Genomic DNA, 19,974 nt, shown 5'->3' on the forward strand with positions numbered 1-19,974 from the left:
CATCCCACACACCTCTTCCTCCATCAAAGTGTTCAGTGGCCAAAAAATCATTCTGAATGGTCAAATGTAGACTTCTCAATGTTTGAAAAGAAAAAAAAAAACAAACCATCATGGCAGTGGTATCCAGAGTATTGGTGATGAGCTGTAAACTTACCTGTTTTTTAAGGCATTTTTATGACTCAAAGGTACACTAAACGCATTTACCTTTATTTATAGCATTACCTAATGTTAAATTTATTTTACTTTTAGTTCCTATATTTAATTTATATTAGGACCATACGCAAATGCATTTTGGAAGTTTTTAATGTAGTGATGATGCTGATGGTTATTTTGATGGTACTATTAAATATGTGAATGTTTACACTTTAATTCCCTGTGCATTGGACTTCAGGGCTCAGCATCCTTGGGGAAAAGGTTCAGAGCAAGGTAAGTCATGGTAACATTAATTAACAGAGTGCTGATTGTTAATTATCCCTGTTCTTTTGCTGCAAACCTGTAGCCAGCAGCAGATGGAGGCACAGCCTTCACCTCCTTCAGTCCAGCAGGGGAAGTTTCAGCTTCACTTCTGTGTGTTCATGGACATCCCCACCAGCTGGGAGGTCCCAGCATCTCCTCACCCCTGGGATTAGCAGTGTCCATGCAACTAAACTCATTTTATGTAATTTTTTTAATTATAGCCTAATTTCACAGGGCAAAAGAACCTAAAATGGTATCACAGTTTAAAAGGGTAGAAAGCATTCTTTGCATTGCTGTTTATGTGAAGAAAGATGTTTTACAGCAGATATTTTGGGGTCTGACACTGCACTTTGAGGAAACATCAGATTTGGAGCTGAGTCCACAACTCCCAAATCTTGTCCTTAATATTTTTCCTCTCTGTGGTGAACAAAGTCCCAGGAAGAGGTGGTGTGTGACTAAACACATTTCTTTTCTCTCCATAAGTACCTAAGTATGCATAAAAAACCAGATATGCAGACAAAACCTGAATTTGATAAACATACTCTTTATATATTATATATAAAAATAGAAGGAAAAATGGGTTTATACATGAAGTGCCCCCTTCTGTAGCAGCACTGAAGTTTATGGTGGGGAGGCTCTTTTTTTTCCTTTCTTGATGGTTGATTTTTAGGTTATGGAGACTTCTCCCATGCTCTGTTATCCCAGCAGCTGCACAGTGGGGGTGCTGTGTGTGCCAGGCTCTGCAAGGTGCCCTGGAACAGAATAATCCTGAATTGGTTCTGTGTCACACCTGCATGGAGTTCCCTGCAGAAGGAAAATTCCAACCTTTTCATGGATATTCCAAGGCTCTTGCAAAGCCCAGGGGTGCTGACAAGGCCTCGGAGGTGCTACAGGAGTCAGGGAATCTCAGAATGGAAAATATTAAGGAAGGAGGGAAGGGCTTTGGAAGAGATTTACAGGAAGAGGCATTAAAAATATTTACACAGTGCAAACAAATCCCAGGAGCCATCAAAGAATGAAACTTTAATTTACAGCAGTCCTGCTCCAGGACAGGAGTTACAAGCAACAAGTTCAGGGGGGTGGCAAGTGGTGCCTGAGTGAATATCCCAAAAATCCACCCCCAATCCCTCTCTCTGTGCCAGAGGAGGGGTTTTCATTCAGCATCTTCCAGCTGAGGCTGTTTCCTCTTCAGCTGCCACAAAGAATCTCCTCCCAGGCTGTGCTGGGATGATGGAAGGCAGCTGGGTCTTCCTGACATCCTATTTTGGTGTAAATAATGGTATTTTGTTTCCTTGGAACATTCCTGATGCTGCAGTTGAGTGAAAAAAGATAAAGTCTTGCACCAGGTGTGGAAAAATAAACTTTCATTTGCAGGCTGAAATTCAGCAAAGCCTAAAACATTGCATTCTGTAATGGGATTGGGCTCCCCTTGCAAGGTAAGATTACTGATATTTTTGTAATGTAGCTTTATCTTGGTTTAGACTCTGAAATTATTTATTATTATGGTGCAATGCTTTGGAAAAGGGAAGGTGTATTTTGTCATTGCAGATTTTTTTATGCTGCGAAATCAAGGCCTGTACAACAATCAGAGGTCAAACCTAACATGGAAAATGCACTAAAAGAGATTTCTCCTGACTTACCTCCATGTTTATACAACATTATAATAAAAGACAGTAAAAATTAAGTATTGCAGAATTAACTAGGCAGAGCTTTTAGGGGTTTTCCTGTAAATAAATTAATTTGTAGTGGAAAAAGGTGAAATACATCCAGGGCATGCTCTGAGCCTGCAGTGACACTTGATGTCATTCCATCCATTCTGGGACAGACTGAATAATCCCCCTTTTTTGAGACATATTTGTTAAGATCTTAATTATCAGTTTATTGGAGTCACTGTCAATTCTGACAGTTTGGGATTTTCATCTCTAGTATTTAGTGCAAAGGTTTTGGTTTTGCAGTGTTTCCCCTTAACCTCAGAACTGCAGTCAAAAGTACCTTCAAATTAGGAGGTACTGTCCAAGAACCAGCTAAAAACCACAGAATGTATTCTAGAAGCACTTTAATTCTTTAAGATCATTTCCCAGCCTTTTGTAACTGTTCCCAAAGCCCTTTCCCTTTCTGCTTTCCCCTCTCCAAACACAACAGGCTGATCTGCTTGTCTCAGATGCGGATCATAACTTTTTTATTTCTTATGTACATTCTTAACAAAGCATCAAAGCCAAATACTCTCCTTTCCCCCCCGCCCCGTTTCAGTGAGCTCCAGGTACAAATTAACTTCAGTTAGAAGGTCACCACTAAGTTCCCAACCACCCCAAACAGAGATGCAGATTTGAGGGCTTCACTCTTCAAAGTACAAAATTATTTTAATTACACTACACTCTGCCCTTGGTTTGCAGTATTAATCACACCTATTTACACTTTGCTCATTAACACCTATGCACCAAGATGCAAATTAGACCAGTCAAACACTTCCATGAATTCAGTTCCCTCCAGTGCTCTGGACAAGGTTTGCAGACTTTTCCTTGTGGAGCAGGAAAGAATGGGAGCAGGAGAATAAACCACATCCATTACCCAAAGACTAAATATGAAGTGTTACTTCCCAAGTTACAAAAATACACAACTTCTGATGAAATTTGCTAGTTAATATACATTTACTCCAGGGTATGAATACAAATAACTTTTATTAAAAAAAAAAAAACAACAAAAACCCCAAAAAAAAACAAAAACAGGAAAAAAAAAGGAAAGAAAAACAGAAAAAAAAGGGGAAAAAAGAAAAAAAAAAGCTAATAATACAACAGGCATGTCTGAGACCTAGAGCTGCATTAAAACCACTACTGGGTGCTGTGAGCATCGTTTAGAATCTATACAAACTGGTATGTCTAAAAGGTCAGAGCACTATTCTCCAGCAGAAAAGTTACGGTGTGAGTCAAGTCCTATGTCATGTTTTGTTAATTCAAGTCGAGCCACTTGACACTGAAGGAAAAAAAGACCAGAAAGATGAAGAATCAGTAGCTTCAAAAAACAAACAGCTGTTGCTTCCAGGTAGTTTGGATGCAAATCAGAGCCAGAGGTGTATGCAAATCCCAAATATTTACAGTCCAAGTACAGCATCACTCTACAATTTTCTTATAAAACAGTAGGTAAGGAGTCGATGTAGATGACGATGTCGGAGAAAGAGAATTCAGAAAGTCCTTTTCCTCTGTGACCTTCACTTCGGAATCATCGAAGAGCAGCCACTTGCCCTCGTACTCCTTGAGGCTCTGGAGCACGTAGAGAGCTTTGTTCTCCAGTCCGCCGGCCGCCAGCGCCGGGGGCTCGCCCTGCTCCGCCCGGGGCTCGGCGCTGGGCTCGCCGCGCGGCTCGGGAGCCACGCTCAGGAGCTTCTCGGGGTTGGGCTGTTTGCTGGCACACAGCTCACAGTCAGCCTTGCTCTTCTGCCCCCCGAGCAGCCCCACGGCCTCCACGTTCTTCTTGCTGAGCACCTTGCCCGGCGGCACGGCGCCGCTGAGCCTGAAGGAGACCTCGCCGTCGTCGTAGTCCTCGGCCACGGCCCGCGCCTCCTCCTCGGTCAGCGGCTCCGGCTTGAGCGCGGCGTAGCCCGGCTCGGGCAGGAAGTTGCCCCTGTCCAGCTCCAGGCTCTGCAGGTCCGTGACCTTCACCGAGGCCGTGTAGTGGCCGCTGCTGATGGTGATGCCGCTGTGCATGACCACGGCGAAGAGCCCGTAGGTGTCGTTGGTTGGCCGCGTGCTCCACTCCTCCAGGGACAGCCTGAGCGGCGTCAGCAGCGGCGTGTTGATCTTGGACAGGCCCCCGTAGCAGTCAAACCTGCGAGGGACACAGGGCTTACACCTCCTGCTTGGCACCTCCCCAAAACCGCTTCAGGTGGGCAGAGGTGCAGCCACATCCTTTCTCCTCAAGGATACGGATGGTGGGAACTGCTCCCTGCTGCCCTGGCCCAGCACCAGCATCCCAGGTCAGGAAAGGCATTTTTGTGACTGTTATGTTAAATCTTACTGCCCAGAAACTGTAAATTTTAACTATTTCTGAGATCCCATTTTTCTAAAATATCAGCTTAAGATAATTTTTTAATAGTGATGATAAAGGTTCAGCTGATTGTTATCACTCCTCCTCCTATTTCTGCACAAACACCCCCTTCTCTCTCACACCATCCTGTTCAAAAACAAACCAAAAACCTCTTCAACAGCCAAGGCTGAACCAAGCAGGGTTGGGTTTGTTTTTTTCTCCTCCTGAAAGAGTCATTTACTAAATAAAGCATTACTTATTTTACTTTCAAGTAGCTTTAATATCACTCAGAGATTGTGACTAATTTTCCTCAGCTCCCCTCAGTGCACACTGTAGCTGTGCCAGTGGTGCTCACCTGGGATTCTTCACTAGCTGTCCTGTGCCATTCTAATTTTTCAAACAATTCTGTGGCTAATTTACTTTGGAAAAACTTCTAGTATTCCATAAATATTCAGTATTTTGTTTACCAGGAGGGGAAAAAATCCTTTCATTATAAGGATCTTCTACAGAATTTGAAGAGAAAGCGTTGGGATTTCACTGTGCATCAGCCTCCTTGAATGATTCTGCTCTTGATGACTTACACATTGCATCAGCCCAGATCAATTAACCCCTTTATTCAACAATAGGCTGTGATGTCCTAATAAATTCCAGGGATGACTCAGTCTTACTCAACTGTGAGGGTGTTGTAGGGAAAAATACTGGGGAGCACAGACAAGCCCTGTAAAACTGAGGTTTCCAAGAGCTCACTGCTCTTATCATAGGAAAAAAATAACTTAAATCCAAGGAAACTGCAGCCATGGCATAACTGCAGTTATGATTATTGTTTTCCTGGATTTAATTTTGGTTCTGCTTCACTCCTGTTCAGGGCCATGAACCCTGAGACACAGCAATAAACACAGTGACACACACAGATCCTCAGCCATTTTCACTCCACCAAGAGGAACACAAAAGAGCACAGAATCAGAAAGAAGAAAACATAAATCTTCTGAAAATCCCTTTTAGCAGCAGCCAGAAACAGATATTCAGAAGAGAGTCAAGAAACACAGAACTGTTGGCTGATACCCTGGATTACAAATCCAGTTCCACTCAAGCACACTGGGACAGTCATATTCACAGAAAACAGGAAAAAGCAGGCTCTACCTTTCTTCTCAATGACATCCAGCATCAGAAAGATTTGGAGAGGAGGAAATAAGAGAGGAAATCTTTTCCTATTAGCTTTTTGTTCTTCTTAATGATAAGAATCTGAAGACAGAAAAATTGCATGCCAAGTACTCTGCCTGCTCTGACTGATGAACTTCAAACACATCAAACCTGATTTCTGCAGCCACATCTTTTGAGACCATAAATTAGTGACATTTACCCACTGCACTGAATTTCACAAGACAAAAAGCTGATTTTCTCACAGATTGTTAAATTTCTATAGTGGAAATGCTTAATTACATGTTAGCAGTTAACAAATTCCTCCTAAACAGCTTCACAGCCTGCTCACACATGGCCTGGCATTTTTCCCCACACACACACTTGCCAAAGACAATGACTCCTCCCCAGGCAAGGAGATTTTCACACTGGCTGCTTTATTTTAAAACAAAACACTTTGCAAAGCAGCATCTAGAAAAGAAAAATAAAATCCCTATTAACTGCAAATATTTACAGTACCCTTCATTTCTCATTTATTTACAACTCAGTCACCAGAGAACTCAGTAGAGCACAACTGAGCAGACCAGATTCTCAAATTTTTGTGGGAGCTGAAAGTTGTCTGAAGATTCTCATCTTAAAAAATTTAAGTTTAAAGCCAGTACAAGAGTTTGTTACTACTTTTAGTAGCGACAGGGTTTTGCCCAAAACAAAACATCCAACCCAAACATCAAGAAACTCTTCTGAAGAGTTTCAGCTTCATCACAGGTTTCAGTGTCAGGTTTTCCACTCTGACTTCCTTAATCTCTGACTGGTAGCCCTTGGCAGAAAACTTATGGAATGACTGAGAGGACACATGAGGAAAACCACAAGAGACTAGATTCACTCTGACCTGGAAATTGGTCTGAGTGTTTTGGAGCAAGGAGCTGAAGCTGCCCAGGACAGAAGAGGTGAGTGAGGCAGGAGAGGATTGGTTAACTGCAGGTCCTTCCTCATGGAAACAAGAAAATAGGAAATACAGGAGCAAATGGAAGATAATTTTTGTGTTTCTTACTCAACTGTGATCATTTTTGGAGTGTGCAGCTCTAAGTCAGTATATACAAATCAGTATTTAAGTAAATATTGTGGAGATCAATGAAAAGACAATTTTGTATGTTATGATTCTGGACTTGCATGGAAAGACAGCGCAGAAACAGAGGAAATTTCCTTTCTGCTTTGTCAGAAACCTGGATATTCCTGTACAATGCTATAGGGATGGATTTTTCTTTGTTTCTTCTCATCCCAAAGAAAATCCCTAAATTCTTAAGTATTAAAAAAATATATAAAGAACACTCCCACAGCTTCTTTCAAAATATAAGGATTGCTATAATTACAATACCAAACTGATTACTCTGTAATTGAATATCAGTGATGCTGATACTATTGTGTTTTTAAAGTAATTGATTTTTTTTTTTTAATATTAGCTCTTTAAAATGTTTATCTGATTATTTTTTCCCCAAAATGTCAGTGTTCACATTCAGGTAGAGACCAAAGTCTTTTTAAAGAAATTGGTCAATTTTGGGGTGAGTGTTGGCTCTTTAAAAGTGTGTTAACTCCTGATTGTATTTTTTTCCCCACTCACATTCATCTTTTTAGTACATTCAGGCAGAGACAACATCAGACCATAAAATGCAGATTTGTTCTCATTACTTGTTCTGGTAAAGTACTTAAAGCTGCCTCTGAACTCACAGTTTATTTACTTAAAACTTAAATATCCCCTAAAATAGGGGCTATTTAAAGCAAATAAAGTTTTAAGACATAGCAGACTGTTCTAAGAGTAGAGCTAAAATATTTTTGTTAAGGAGTCTCCTAAAAGTCAATTTTTCTGGAAGTAATTTCTGCCACTACCTGGAACAACACAAAGCCTTGATGGCATTGGGGGCCTCATCCCAGCAATTTCATTCCAATCTGGGAATCTTTTGGAAACATTGCAAAGCATTTCCAGCTCTTGGGCTAAGACTTCCCTTGCTGCAGGACCCTGTTTGCTAAGGCAGGCAATGCATACTCACTCCAAGCCACTGGCAGCAAAGCACTTCAAGTGAATTGTGATCACTTCGGGCATTTTATCGAACAAGAGGCTGCGCTCGGCTTCCGTGTAGTGGTGGCAGTTCTCACAGAAGTATTTGTCCTCTCCCACAATCCTCTCCACTGAGGCAAACTGGGAAATTGCCCATTTCAGAGTCTTCACTTCTGTTTTTGGCTCTGGAGAAACTAGAAAAGAAATGGCTGCATTCACGGATGTGCCAATATTTACATTTCCAACGCATCCCGCCAGAAGAGCAACAAAACAAAATATGTCAAGTTCAGACCACTCCAAACCTGCAACACTGCAAAGAACACTCAGTATGTGTGAAATATGTGATGTATTCCAATCTTTGGAGCATTTCAGGAAGGGATGAAAACATCCCTTAATGGATTCCTTACTCAAAATTAGGATTTTCCCAAAGCTCCTTTCAGATCACACAATTTTGTTGCCGTGTCTGGAAATGGAGAGCTTGTATGAGAGCAGAATTTCACTTATTAAGGCAAACCCCCAAAATAACCAGAAAGTTCCCTCTCACTTCTTGCATTTTGCCTCCCCTGCCACCCTCACACTGCTGACAGGATCACCCGCTGTCGGCGGCACTTCACAAATGAACACCACCCCACACATTTTCCTTTGAATCCTTCAGCAAAATGGGGAGCAAAAGCAGGAAAAGCTGCTCCAAATTAAGTCACTGGCAACTAAAATTAATTCCCTTAAAATTCTCAATTTCAAGATGTGTTTTTGGCAGGCTTCCTTTTTAAAATAGCTAAAAAACTGCATATAGATCAATAAAATTTGTGAAAGAGACCACATGACCAACATTTACAAACATAATAAGAATGTTGTTAAAAACAAACTAATATACTAAATTTTTTTTTGAGTAACTAAGAAAAAAAAGCTGGATTCTTGTTTCTTTTATTTCTAAGAAAAAAAAGTAAATATTTCTTATAAAAACAGGAAAAAGCAACATTTTTTTATCCAGGAAGAAAAAAGAAGACTCAAATCAAAGGAAATACCTACTCATCAGCAGGAAAACAGGTGCCTAAGTGACAGATTGTAGGCAGTCCAAGCTATGTGTTAAGATCTGGAACAATTTGAATATTATCTGGATCTGCCAACATTATCAGCACCATGTTTCCAAAGTCTAAAGTTAATCAGGACAGGAGATAACAGCCTCTAATTTTAGCCAGCACAAACAGGAGCTGTGCTCCTTCCTAACTGCAGCACTGTCCTTCCCCACGGCTGGCTGAGGCAGGAACACACCTCACAGCACTTTTTTTTTTAATTTTTTTGAGGGAATTACTTACTTTCAGAACTCTCTTCAGTTTTAGAAAGCTCATCTTCTTGCACTGGGACACTGATGTCCTGAAAATCCTCCCTCCTTTCCGTGAAGCACTCGCACTCCAAGCACCTGGTCCTCAGCACTAACTGGCCCTGGAAGAGTTTCTCCACCAGCTCGAAGACAGCCAGCTCTGTACCTGGAGAGAGCACATGCCACATCCCTGAGCAAGGGGCACTTCACTCCAGAGACCCTTCAGAGCCTGCTTATCCTCACAAAATCACTGTTACACCTTTTAGGGAGCTCACATAGCAATTCAAAAGCAAAACAAACCACGTGTGGTTTTCATGGTATCATCTGCTTAAGTAAATAAGGACCCTCTGTCTCTTGGGCCTCAAACTTTCATTTCTGTTCTAAGATTGGGTCCTTGTTTTGTACTGCAAGTGTGACAGTGTCTTGTTCTGGAATATTTGGTTGTCATCAACGCTTTGACTCCTCAGCATGGACTGCTGACCTCCTCAAGGAGCACCACACTGTGGGGTTTGCCTGGCTTCTGTTCATTCTCAGTCCTCTTCTCCTTCCTAAATTTACTGGCCAGTTTTGGCCAAATCTGCAGAAGAAATGCAGAACTCAAAAGACTCTTCATTCCTTCAATTTTTTATAAAAAACTGCTGGGTGGAAAGCTCCAAATTAGCAAGTACTGGATTCATACTGAGGCCCTTCCCTCAACATGTATCCTGTTTTATTGACATAAACAAAATCCAGACCTGCCAGCCCATTAGCATTTCTAATTGGTATCTATTAGATCTAAATAGATTAGATCTTTAATACATCCTGAGTCCTTCCTGGTTCTTGGGAATGTTGGGAATATGGAAATATGAAGGAACTGGAAGGGAAAAAGAGGATACTGTGTGTAAAACCACAGCTAGTGGTGTTTGGTTCTGTTTGCTCCTGCCAGAAATATCCCTTTAGATCTCAAATCCACTTGCTCTTTCCATGGATGACAAAAATTAGTGGTAAATACAAACCTGGTAATATTCAGCCTCTTTTATACATATTGTACAACGATTACAGAATGTTAAGAGAAATGCCTCGAGATCTAAGCTAAACAGGTCAAGTTCTAAAAGAAAAAAAAAATTACAAACAAGTATAAAAATAAATTCTTTCCTAAAAATCATCTTCAATTCCTGAAAAATCTAATTTTGTGTTTAGAGCTCTGCAGGCTGTGCAGTCTGAAGGCTGACTTCCCACGCATTGTACTTTCTTAATCCTACTAATTTTAAGCCCATCCACTTGTGCACCAACCTTCCTTTTTTGGTTCTTTTTCAGTTCCTTTTCCATGATGGCTTTCCACAGGAGACGCTGGTTCATGATATTCTTCTTTACTGTCACCATTTTCACACTTGACAGCTGACTCTTCGAACTCACAGTCATATTCTTTCCCTGGCTCTTTGGATCCCAAGTTTGTAGTTAACTTTCCCAGACTGTAAAATTTGGACAGAATACTGGGCTGTTTGCAGGAAGATTTTAACCAGTTTAACCTAAGGCGCGACTTTTTCTGCGTGGGCTTGGCGCTCTCGCTCTCCCCGGAACACTTGGCAATGGCATCCGTTTGGCTTTCCATCTTTTCTCCCGTGGCTTTCCTCTTGGACCTGGTTTGTCTTTGATTTTCTTCTGCTGCAATTTGCTCTTTTGACACTTTGGATTTTTTCTTGGCGTTGCCGCCCTCGGCGTCGCTTTTCCTTTTCCCGCTTCCCTTGAGCAGCTTCTCCTTGGCCGCGTCTCCGCCGTGGCACCCCGGGCTGGGATCCTCCTCCTCAGCAGGGCTCACAGACCCATTGCTCTCAGAGTTTTGGCTGGGTTTCTCCTCCAGTTTAGCTGCAGGTTCTTCCACAGGCAGTTTGTTCAGCTCTTCCTTCTTCAGCAGCTGGCAGGTTTCCTGGATGTTCCCCAGGATACACTGCAGGACCTCCTGGGCATCGTGCTGCAGGTACCCTTCGTACATGGGGTTCAGCTCTCTGTGCAAGGAAAGGAGCAAAAATGAGGGTCTGGTAGCCTTTGCTAACTGGGGAATGTGATTTGAGACTGAAATAAGAGATTTAGAAGCCATGGAGGACCATGTGTCCTCTCTGTCACAGAGCTGGGGGAAGTTCAGCCTTAAGGGTTTACACACACCCACCAGCTCCTCAGCTCCAAGGGGATCCTTCCCATCCCGGGAGTGTCCCAGGCCAGGCTGGACAGGCCTTGGAGCACCCTGGGATTGTGGGAAGTGTCCCTGTTTTAAAGCCCCTTCCAGCCCAAACCTCTCTGTAATTTAAAAACACTTCTGTACCTAAGCACTGTTTTAAACCCCTTCTGCATTACAGTCTTACAATTTATTTTCAAATTTCCAACACCATGGTGCCAACAATAAGCACAAAAATCTTGCTGCCCACAAGGCCACCCCAAATTTAAGGCCATCTACCTTGCACCAGCCTCTAATGCTGGGCAGTGCATTAGCCTGGAAATGTCAGGACAGAATTCTGCCAGCATTTAGGGGGATTTGTACCTGAGGGTGTTCAGCAGCCTCCGGGGCTGAGTGGCCAATTCATCCGTGTATTTCTCTGGGTTTAGGAGAAAACTGGCTTGAAGCTGCTCAACTGAAAGGATCAAGGAGTGCAAACTGCAGATGAGCTCGTAACTTGCCAAGGGATCTTCTTTACAACTTCCCTGCAATAAAATGTAAAAGGAATAAAAACACTTGCAACAGGTACATCGGTCACAAATTAACATTTTTCTCCCCTCCCCTCCACTGGTTTTCTATATTTGGCTGAATTTTTTTGTCTGCTATGGGAGGCAGGTGGGTTTCAGACAATTTTGGTTTTTTTCAAGTAGGAAACAAACATAAAAGCCCAATTAACCATTGGTCTAAAATCCCAAACCATCCTTGCCCAAACTCTCATTTCCATCAGCTCCAGGCAGTGTTTCAAAATTATCTTTGTGCCAGAAGCATGGTCATGTACCTTCCTCAAATTTCTTCTGTTAGACTTTAAAACTTGTGCTAAAGCTCAAAACAACTCAAATACATCTTCACCTGAAGTAGCAGTGCAGAAAAGCTTATTGAAAACAGAAATGAGTTACATTTTCCCTACATTCAGGGCAGCCTCGCTTGCAAGGTTACAAATAAAGAACACGTGGGGATTTGTTACCTTTTCTGCCTTTTGCTCTCCTTCATCCTTTGAAGATTCTCTCTTCTTTGAAATGATGTTATATAAATGTTTTACTCCAGTTTTAAAACCAGGACAAAAATATAATACCTGAAAGCAACAGTTGAAAACACAAGAATAACTGGAGTAAGAAGTTATTCCACACATAAATGCACATTTATAATCCACACAGCGCTGCACCTCCCCAGGCACACAAAGATCCAGGATTTTTCACAGCAGGGAGGAGCCCTGAGTATGGAAACTGAAGAATTTCCCAATCAGGACAACCACAGGGCACACATTTCCTGCAGCAGCATCTTTATTTCCCTGCTGTAATGAGATGCCCTTTCCACTGCACCCAGAATAAACCAATTTCACCCATTTGTGCTGGACCAAAATGTCCCTTTTGGAGCCCCCCTGGCCATGGCCTCACCTGCAGGACACTGTTCAGGTAGCAGGTGTTGCCCAGGTTGTTCAAGCCCACAAAAGGCAGCATGTTGTCTTTTTTCTCACAGCTGACAAGGGAGGGGGGCTGTGCTGCAGGGACCACCTGGTCACTGGGAAACAGAGAAATGGGGTAAGAGACACTCTGGAAAAACCATTCCTTCATCTCTCCCCACCTCAGAGAATTCAGCACTGAGAAATGCAGATCTAAACCCTGCAAAAGTGTGTCTGAATTCACTCTGACTCCTCAGCAACCCACCCAAAACCACACAGGAGGAAAACCTGCTCTAAGTTCCAACACATCAAAAAGCAGAAGACTGATTTAATGAATCAAAAATTTCATATGTAGATACTTTTGTATGCTCTTTCTTCATTCATAGAGCAGAAAAAACAAGCCTAGAATATATATTTATGTTGTCTCCAGCTCCACTCACATCACTTCATTTCTGGATGCAAAGCCAAAGCATAAAACCAGAAAAAAAAATCTAAAAAAAGAAACCAATAAACCTGACACACTACACACTGATTATCATTATTATTAATTACTGACAGAAGTGATTAATACACTGTAATGGCACAACAGAACCAAATTTTCAAGTCTCTGACTATTTCTAACTGACCACAATTTTCTTTTTCCCACTTAAATCCCCTCACCAGCAATGAAATAAATTTCAGGCCCAAGGGCCTGAAAAGCCCAATAAATGACAGCCAACTCCACAATTAAAGATCCTACATACTTCACATCTTTCCATTAAAGCTCACTTTGCAGAAAATTAAATTTTAATATAAATAGTTCAGTGATACAATAACTACTTATATTAACTTGAAGCAAAGCAAGTTTTTCGACCGATTGCAAAGTTTGTGCCAACTAAACACCAAAAGAAAAAACCGAAAATATCAAAAGAACAAATTGCAGCAGAAGAACGCTTGCTTTCTTAGAAGAGTTATTAGAAGTTGGTCACAGTGATTAAATAGGTTTTAAAAACTAACTTCAGCACGCGATGCCAAAGTTTGCGCCAACTAAACATCCCCGGTGCGGCAGAGCCGCTGTCTCTAAACAGAAGTCGGTGGCAGCAAGGAGCCCGTTCGCTCCGCCGAGGCCGCGGGACGTTAATTTAACGAAAGCGCGCGTTCATTAATTGAAGCGCTCGTTAGCTGGATGGAGCGCGTGCTGCAGCGCCTTATGTGTGCGAGAACACGAAAGCGAAAGGAGCGGGGGAAGGAAGGAGGATGGATGGAAGGATGGACGGAGGGAGGGAGGGAGCAGCCCGAGCCCGCCGCGGCAGCGCCGCACAACTTCTCCCGCGCGGCACTCACATCTCGGCGCCTCGGAACTCCGCGCCCTTCGGCTCATTTTCCTGCGCCTCGATGAAATCCAGCACTCGCTTCGCCTCCTTCTTCTGAAAGAGCTTCAGCGACAGCCTGTTCTTCTTGGAGGGGCTGGCCCTGGCGCTGTCGCCGGGCAGGACGCCGGGCATGGTTCCTGCGGGGCGCGGCCGGGGCGCTCACACCTGGCGCGCACACACACACACACGCGCACACCAGGCGCCATTTACTCCCCGAGGGGGCCGAGCGCGGACCCGCCGCCCCCCGCCCCGGGCTCGGGCCGCCCCCCCGCGCCCCCCGCATGTTCCCCGCGGCCGGCGGGGCCCGAGGCCGCGGTGCGGCCGCTCCCCCTCACTCACCGCTACATGCCGGCCCCGCTCCCGCTCGCCGTTGCCATGGAGACCGCGGGGACACCGTCAGCGAACTTGGCGCGTTTTTTTCCGCGCGCCGACGAGGACCCCCCCGCCCCGCGCGCGCCCCGCCTCGCGCCGCCACCCCCCCGCCCCGCCGGCGGCCGCCCCGCGAAAACGCCGGAAAACCGAGCGCGCCCTGCCGGGGCAAGCCGGCGGGCGAAAGGCATGCCGAGCGGCGTCGGGGCGTCTGCCGGGAGCCGGCGGGCAGAGCGGCGGCGGCTGGGCGCCGGAGCTACGCCGCCACCGGCCCCGCAAGGCCGCCGCCGCATCAGGCAGCGCCGCGGGCAGCCCGCTACGGGTCCTGCCTGGGCGCGCGCGGGCGCTGGTAACGGCCCGGCCAAAGGGCTCGTATTCGGGCTGTACCATTTGCATGGGGAGAGCCCTCAACCACCCCCCCGCGCCGGCGGGAGGTGGATTGGTCCCGCTGTGACCACGCCCTCTACGCGGCTCGGCCAATCAGAGGCGGCGGCTCCGTTTCCCCTCACGCCCTGAGGGCCCGGCCCGCAGCGCCCGGAGCGGCCCGCGGAGCCTTCCCGCCCTTTCCACAAAACCCGCACATCCCTGCGGGATATCCCGGCTCTGCACGGCCCGAGGCCCCACCCGCACACCTCTGCACCCCGCAGTGAATTGTAGTTGAATTGTAGTTGAATTGTACTTATCACCGAGGCTGTTGGGGCTGCAAAACTGGCGGGGTAGGGGTCCGGAATGTGGGAAAGTGCTGTAGATTTCTGCCTTCTGCTCTTTAAACTGGCCCCTCCAGGACGTCCAGTCTGTAAATAAAGGATGTACATTACTTACACATTAAGCCATTCTAACAGGAAGGTTTATTGTAAGATATTTTATAGGTTTAATTACATAACTGACTCTGGGCAATACCCAGATCTGGGTTTTGGGGTGAATTACCCCAAATTTGGGCACTCAAAAGCTGAAGTTCCCCAGGACCAGCTGCTGCTGCCTCCCCTGAGCGTGGCACTCCTGTTAAGCACCAAAGCAAACTGAACTCCACAAAAATCACCTTTTTTTTTTTTGCAGTCCTGCAATATTTTCAGAGTTTTTTTGCTGCTGCACAAATTAATTATTACAGCAGGTCACTATCCCTAAATACTCATACGAATTGTGGAAGGAATTGTGTATATTCCAACTGGGCGTATTCCAACAGTCACGGCCATGCTCCTGCACAGGTTTTGATTTCTCTTGCAGGTAAAATTTCCACGTGTGCCTGCACATGCAGGTTCAGATTCCCAAGGTGAATATATTGATTTATTTCCTTGGCTTGTGGGATCCCCAGAAGCTGTTGGGATACTGCATTCCCACTGAGCATGGATGGATGGATGGATTTCCCCCGCAGCTCTGCCATGTGAACTTTAGCTCCACTCAGCAAACACTGCCCGAGGTCCCTGCAGTTCATTGACACTCAGGACTACAGAGGCTCTTTTGTGTGAGACAAGAGTCATATCCAGGTGGGTGGTGCCCCAAGGTCCTGGAAGTGCTTGGCTGATTAATAAAGTGATTAATTAAGTCTGTGTGACGCTGCTGGTGATGCCTTGTACAGGCTGCCCCAGAGCAGGGGCTGGGCAGAGCTCCAGAATAAAGCAGGGATTTATCCAAAGGATCTCCTCCATCCGCCCACCTGGGGCAGCACCAGAGCCCAGCCAGGGCTGCACCCAAGATGAACCAAAATGGCCCCAAAATGCACGGCCGGGCACGGGGTCTCTCCCTGGGATCAGCTCTGCTCCATTTGCACCTTGCAGTTCATTGTCCCATCCCAGCTTCAGCCCCTGCAGTCCCACCCTGCTTGTTTTTCTCTCTCCAGCCCACGGGGTTTGTGCTCTGGGGCTGAGATTTGGGTCATTTGTCCTTGGTGCCCAGCTGGAGCAGGAATTGTTTTGTCTCCTGCTCTGTGCAGAGAGCTCAGCATGCCCTGATGTGCAGCCCAGACCCACACACTAAAGCAGCTCAGAATGTGAGAAATAGAAAAACCAAACCCTGAGGCATCCCTGGTTTGAGGCATTGGCTGAGGAGTCGTTTCAGTGGCAGCTGGAAGGTGCTGGGCAGTCAGACCTGGGGCTGTAATGGGAAAATCTGGGAGTGTTTGGGCCTTGGGGCTGGGTTCCAGGCTGGAATGAGCTCCGAGGGCAGGGCTCCAGGCTGCTGTGACACAAAGGTGCCGTGACCCTGGCTGCTCAGCTCAGCCAAGGCCCGCCCTGCCCAGTGCCTGCTGTGCACTCTGCTTCAGCAAACAAGAGAAAAGACTATTTATATCCAAGGGTTTTACAGGCTGAGTCCACGTTAGGTAATTCCTCATTTCATGTGCTAGCTGAACTCCAGGTGTGCTCGTGCCTAGGAATGCCATCAGTGACATCAGGAGGCCGAGATCTGGGGTAAGGTCAGGCTTGGGGACATTGCCAGGCTCACGGTTTGACTCTTCAGGGGCAGTAACTGAGGGAAGGGAGATGTCTGCAGAGCAGATTTGGGGGACTGGAAGTGCACACAGCATTCCTCATGGTGGTGATGGGGCTCTGGTCTGTGTGTTAGATTTTTTTTTGGCCAATGAAGCAGCCAGCTCAGTTTCCATAGGTATAATCATTACTTTAATACACAAATGCATCTGCCACACAAGCAGTACATGGGTGAGCCCAGCACCTCAGAATATTCACTCAGCACTCGCTTGGAGCAACTTTACCTGCTCTTTTCCCACAGTATGGGGAAAATTCCCAAATGCTCCCCTTAAAGAGGTCTGTGCTGAGCTGTTGTGCAGCCCAGCAGGGCTCAGGGTCAGGTCTGCTTCCTGGATTTTTAAAATTAAAATGAAAACTTCCTGTTTTACTTTTTCTGCTGGTAAATTCATCTGATTACATATAACCCTCAGCATGCTGTAATAATTTCACTCCCTTAATATACTCACAAATTGCTCCCTAATTCCCCATCATCGTTATTTTAACCAAACCATGCATATGTCATTTTTAATTTCCACTCTAAATTAGTTCTCTCTGGCTTTGAGAGACAAAGCCAATGTAATTGTGAGACATTCTGAGTGATATTTAAGCTTCCCCTCTGCCACCTGGATGGAAAACTGGGGTGAAATCCTAGCTGCAGGTCTGTCAGTTGATTGATTTTTTTTTAATTAGGCAACACAGTCACACTTCTGCCTCTTCTTTCTTCCCTCTCACCCTTCTCTGATGAGTTCATCAGCTGTAATCCCAGTCCAGGTCATTGTTGTATCCAAAAGTTTGGGGCACAGGGAGGAATCCAGGCAGTGCCAAGCCCTGGATGCCCAGGACAGCCTGCTTTGCTGATTCATTACAAAATACCCCTGAAGCCATGATTTATTTTCAGGAAGCAGGAGCTGCCCTGGTTGGGAAGAAGCTTCACCCACCAGCCTGACACGGAGCTGTGCTGCCTCAGAGACACCCACACAGCTCCATCTCAAACCTGCCATCCAGCAGCTCCTTCCCACCGAGGAAAATCCCTCAAAGCTCCTCTTCACCAGCCTCTCACCCTCTCAGATTTTTATGCCCCCTCTTAAAATATGGCTCCCTGTCAGTGCTTAACGTGGGGAAATTTTTCCAGCAGGAAAAGGTTCTGTTTAAATGCAAGGAAATGGGGATTATTTTTTTCTGTATCTCTCCAAACCCACAGTAACACCTAATTAAATATTGATGGCAGCTTAGCACGCTCCATAAAGGAACTGTTGTCTAGAGGGCTCTGAAGCTTCACTCCATGCAGTAAAGGAGTGTTTCAGGCCCAGGCCAAAGAAGGAGCAGGTGCAGGAGGCAGTGATTCCTTACATAGGGTCCAGTGTGCAAAATCAAATTATGTCCGATACTATGGACTTCACAGCCGTGTGTTACAAAAATAGCTGTGCTGGGAGACCAGAAATCTTCACAGGCACAGCCAAAAATAACCACAAGAAATGCCTGGAAGGAGCAGATTCCCCAGAGATGGGATTTCTGGAGTTCTGGAGGCAGCCTCCAGTACAGAGCACGATTCCCAGCAGGGGAAAACCTCCCCAACCTTTAGCTGTTGCTGAATCATATAAATCAATTTCCAGAGCCTGCAGCCATATCAGTGATAGGCCTATAAATCTGTCAGGGCTCTGGTATTGTTAGAATTATTCTGTGAGTTTTGGTGCAAATTGTGTGCAGACAATGTGCTCTTTCAGCAGGCTGGGATCACACGGGGACCTTGGGGTGGGAAGTTCTGCAGCCCACGCTGGGTAAAACTCATTTTATTCTTGAGGAATAGGACTGTTGGTCAAATTCCCCACACAGAAAAGGTAAGAAACCATTCAGACTAGTAAGAATACTGACTATAAAATGCCAGGACAGGACTGGCTTCAGGCACAAGGAACAGGAATGTATTTAGGGATTTTATTGTTTGGTCATCCCCACAGTTCATGCAGACTCTGTGCCCTTTCACAGCCAGAAACAGGAACAAATTGTCTGACTTGCTTTACTCCACAGGAAAGGAAATCTGACTCTTCCCACAGCAAGCAGCCTGGGAATGTCACAAACCCTGAATTATCCCTGCTTGACGAGCTACATCTGCTTTCAGAGCATCTCAAATCATTTCATAACCCTTCCTTTCACTTCGCTGCTGCTGCCTCGGGGCACGTGGGAACAATTTGGCCACTGCAGAACTCCAGTCCCTGTGAGAGCAGCACCTCTGCAGGGCTGTGCCTGGCTCTGGCAACCAGACAGGATGAGTTTGGGCAATTTGATGTCAGACTGAGGGGGTGAGGCAGCAGCAGAGCCCCTGTCTTCTGTCAGGAGTCAGACCCTAGTTTGGGCCACAGAGCAACTCATTCCCACCTAGGGACTTACAGCAGCTTCAGCCTCTGCCAAGTAAAACCTGGCCCAAAACCTTGACCTCTGTGGCCAGCTGTTTTCTGGCATCCATAAAGATACAGATTTTAGGGGAGGCAGGAAAGAATAAATCAGGAATTGCTACAGTTCTGTAAACTCCACGGACAGCCTGCAAGGAGCTCCTTTATTTTCAGCTGCAGAAGGCAAATGTCAGCTTGGAGGCCTGAGCCACAAACCATGAGCTTGTCCAAGCACAAACCATAACATGTTCCTCCATGTGGGAGAGTTTATAAGCTTGGAGGTCAAGGTATTTAGCCACAGATAGCACAGTCTTGGCTCTCATTTATCTCCTTCCTAGGAGAAAACACAGTTGGATGTGATCTGTGAACTTCCTAGAGCTACACATGCATGGATGATATCTCAGAAAATAGCAATAATTGCACCCATAATGTAGAGATAAAGTAGATTAATTAGTTCATAACGATATAAACGTGTGCTTCTGAAAATCTGCCAAGGGCAACAGGCTTCTGTGGCCCGGTCTGAAACAGAACATTTCTCCTCAGATCTCTCTGAAAGCAAAGCTGCAGGAAAAAAGGGGATGTTCTGCATGTGGTGCTGTTGCATCCTTAAGGGTGTTTTCCCCAGTTTTTGCCTGGCTGTGCATATTTTCTTCCACAGCTCACAGCCTGCTGCTCTGTTTGATATTAACACAGATCCAGAGCTTCTCTGGTAGCAGAGGCAGTTTGCTACTGGGAGCTGGAATTCACATCAGAAGGCAGGTGCTACATTGCAAACCATAACCAAAATAAAAATGCACACAAAATCCCTCCCCATCTCTGTTCTCGGG

The 19,974-nt window shown here is 45.4% G+C and overlaps 1 protein-coding gene across 3 annotated transcripts; it reads right to left on the bottom strand.

The window, feature by feature from the left end:
- Positions 1–3,080: 3,080 nt before the first annotated feature.
- Positions 3,081–14,374, bottom strand: USP1 (ubiquitin specific peptidase 1). 3 transcript variants are annotated; one of them, XM_084211390.1, is made up of 9 exons: positions 14,269–14,374; positions 13,901–14,094; positions 12,573–12,696; positions 12,143–12,250; positions 11,503–11,663; positions 10,260–10,972; positions 8,983–9,153; positions 7,659–7,860; positions 3,081–4,278 (listed from the first exon to the last, which is right to left on the bottom strand). In XM_084211390.1, the coding sequence occupies exons 2-9, from the start codon at positions 14,059–14,061 to the stop codon at positions 3,564–3,566; spliced, it is 2,355 nt and encodes a 784-aa protein (XP_084067516.1). In that variant the 5' UTR covers positions 14,062–14,094; positions 14,269–14,374; the 3' UTR covers positions 3,081–3,563. The 3 variants fall into 3 exon arrangements, with proteins under 3 accessions (XP_084067516.1, XP_084067517.1, XP_084067518.1); XM_084211391.1 differs by having other exon boundaries at positions 13,901–14,066; positions 14,269–14,358; XM_084211392.1 differs by lacking the exon at positions 13,901–14,094.
- Between the last annotated feature and the right edge of the window lie 5,600 nt (positions 14,375–19,974).

Source organism: Fringilla coelebs (genome assembly GCF_963513975.1).
Source record: "Fringilla coelebs genome assembly, chromosome: 9".
In the NCBI taxonomy this organism is placed as follows: domain Eukaryota; kingdom Metazoa; phylum Chordata; class Aves; order Passeriformes; family Fringillidae; genus Fringilla; species Fringilla coelebs.

Coding starts and splice junctions, on each gene's coding strand:
- USP1 (XM_084211390.1), bottom strand. CDS start 14,061: ATGCCCGGCGTCCTGCCCGGCGACAGCGCCAGGGCCAGCCCCTCCAAG. Junction 12,251..12,572: donor ACCTGAACAGTGTCCTGCAG/GTGAGGCCATGG, acceptor TGTTGCTTTCAG/GTATTATATTTTTGTCCTGG. Junction 7,861..8,982: donor AACTGAAGAGAGTTCTGAAA/GTAAGTAATTCC, acceptor TTTCTTTTCTAG/TTTCTCCAGAGCCAAAAACA.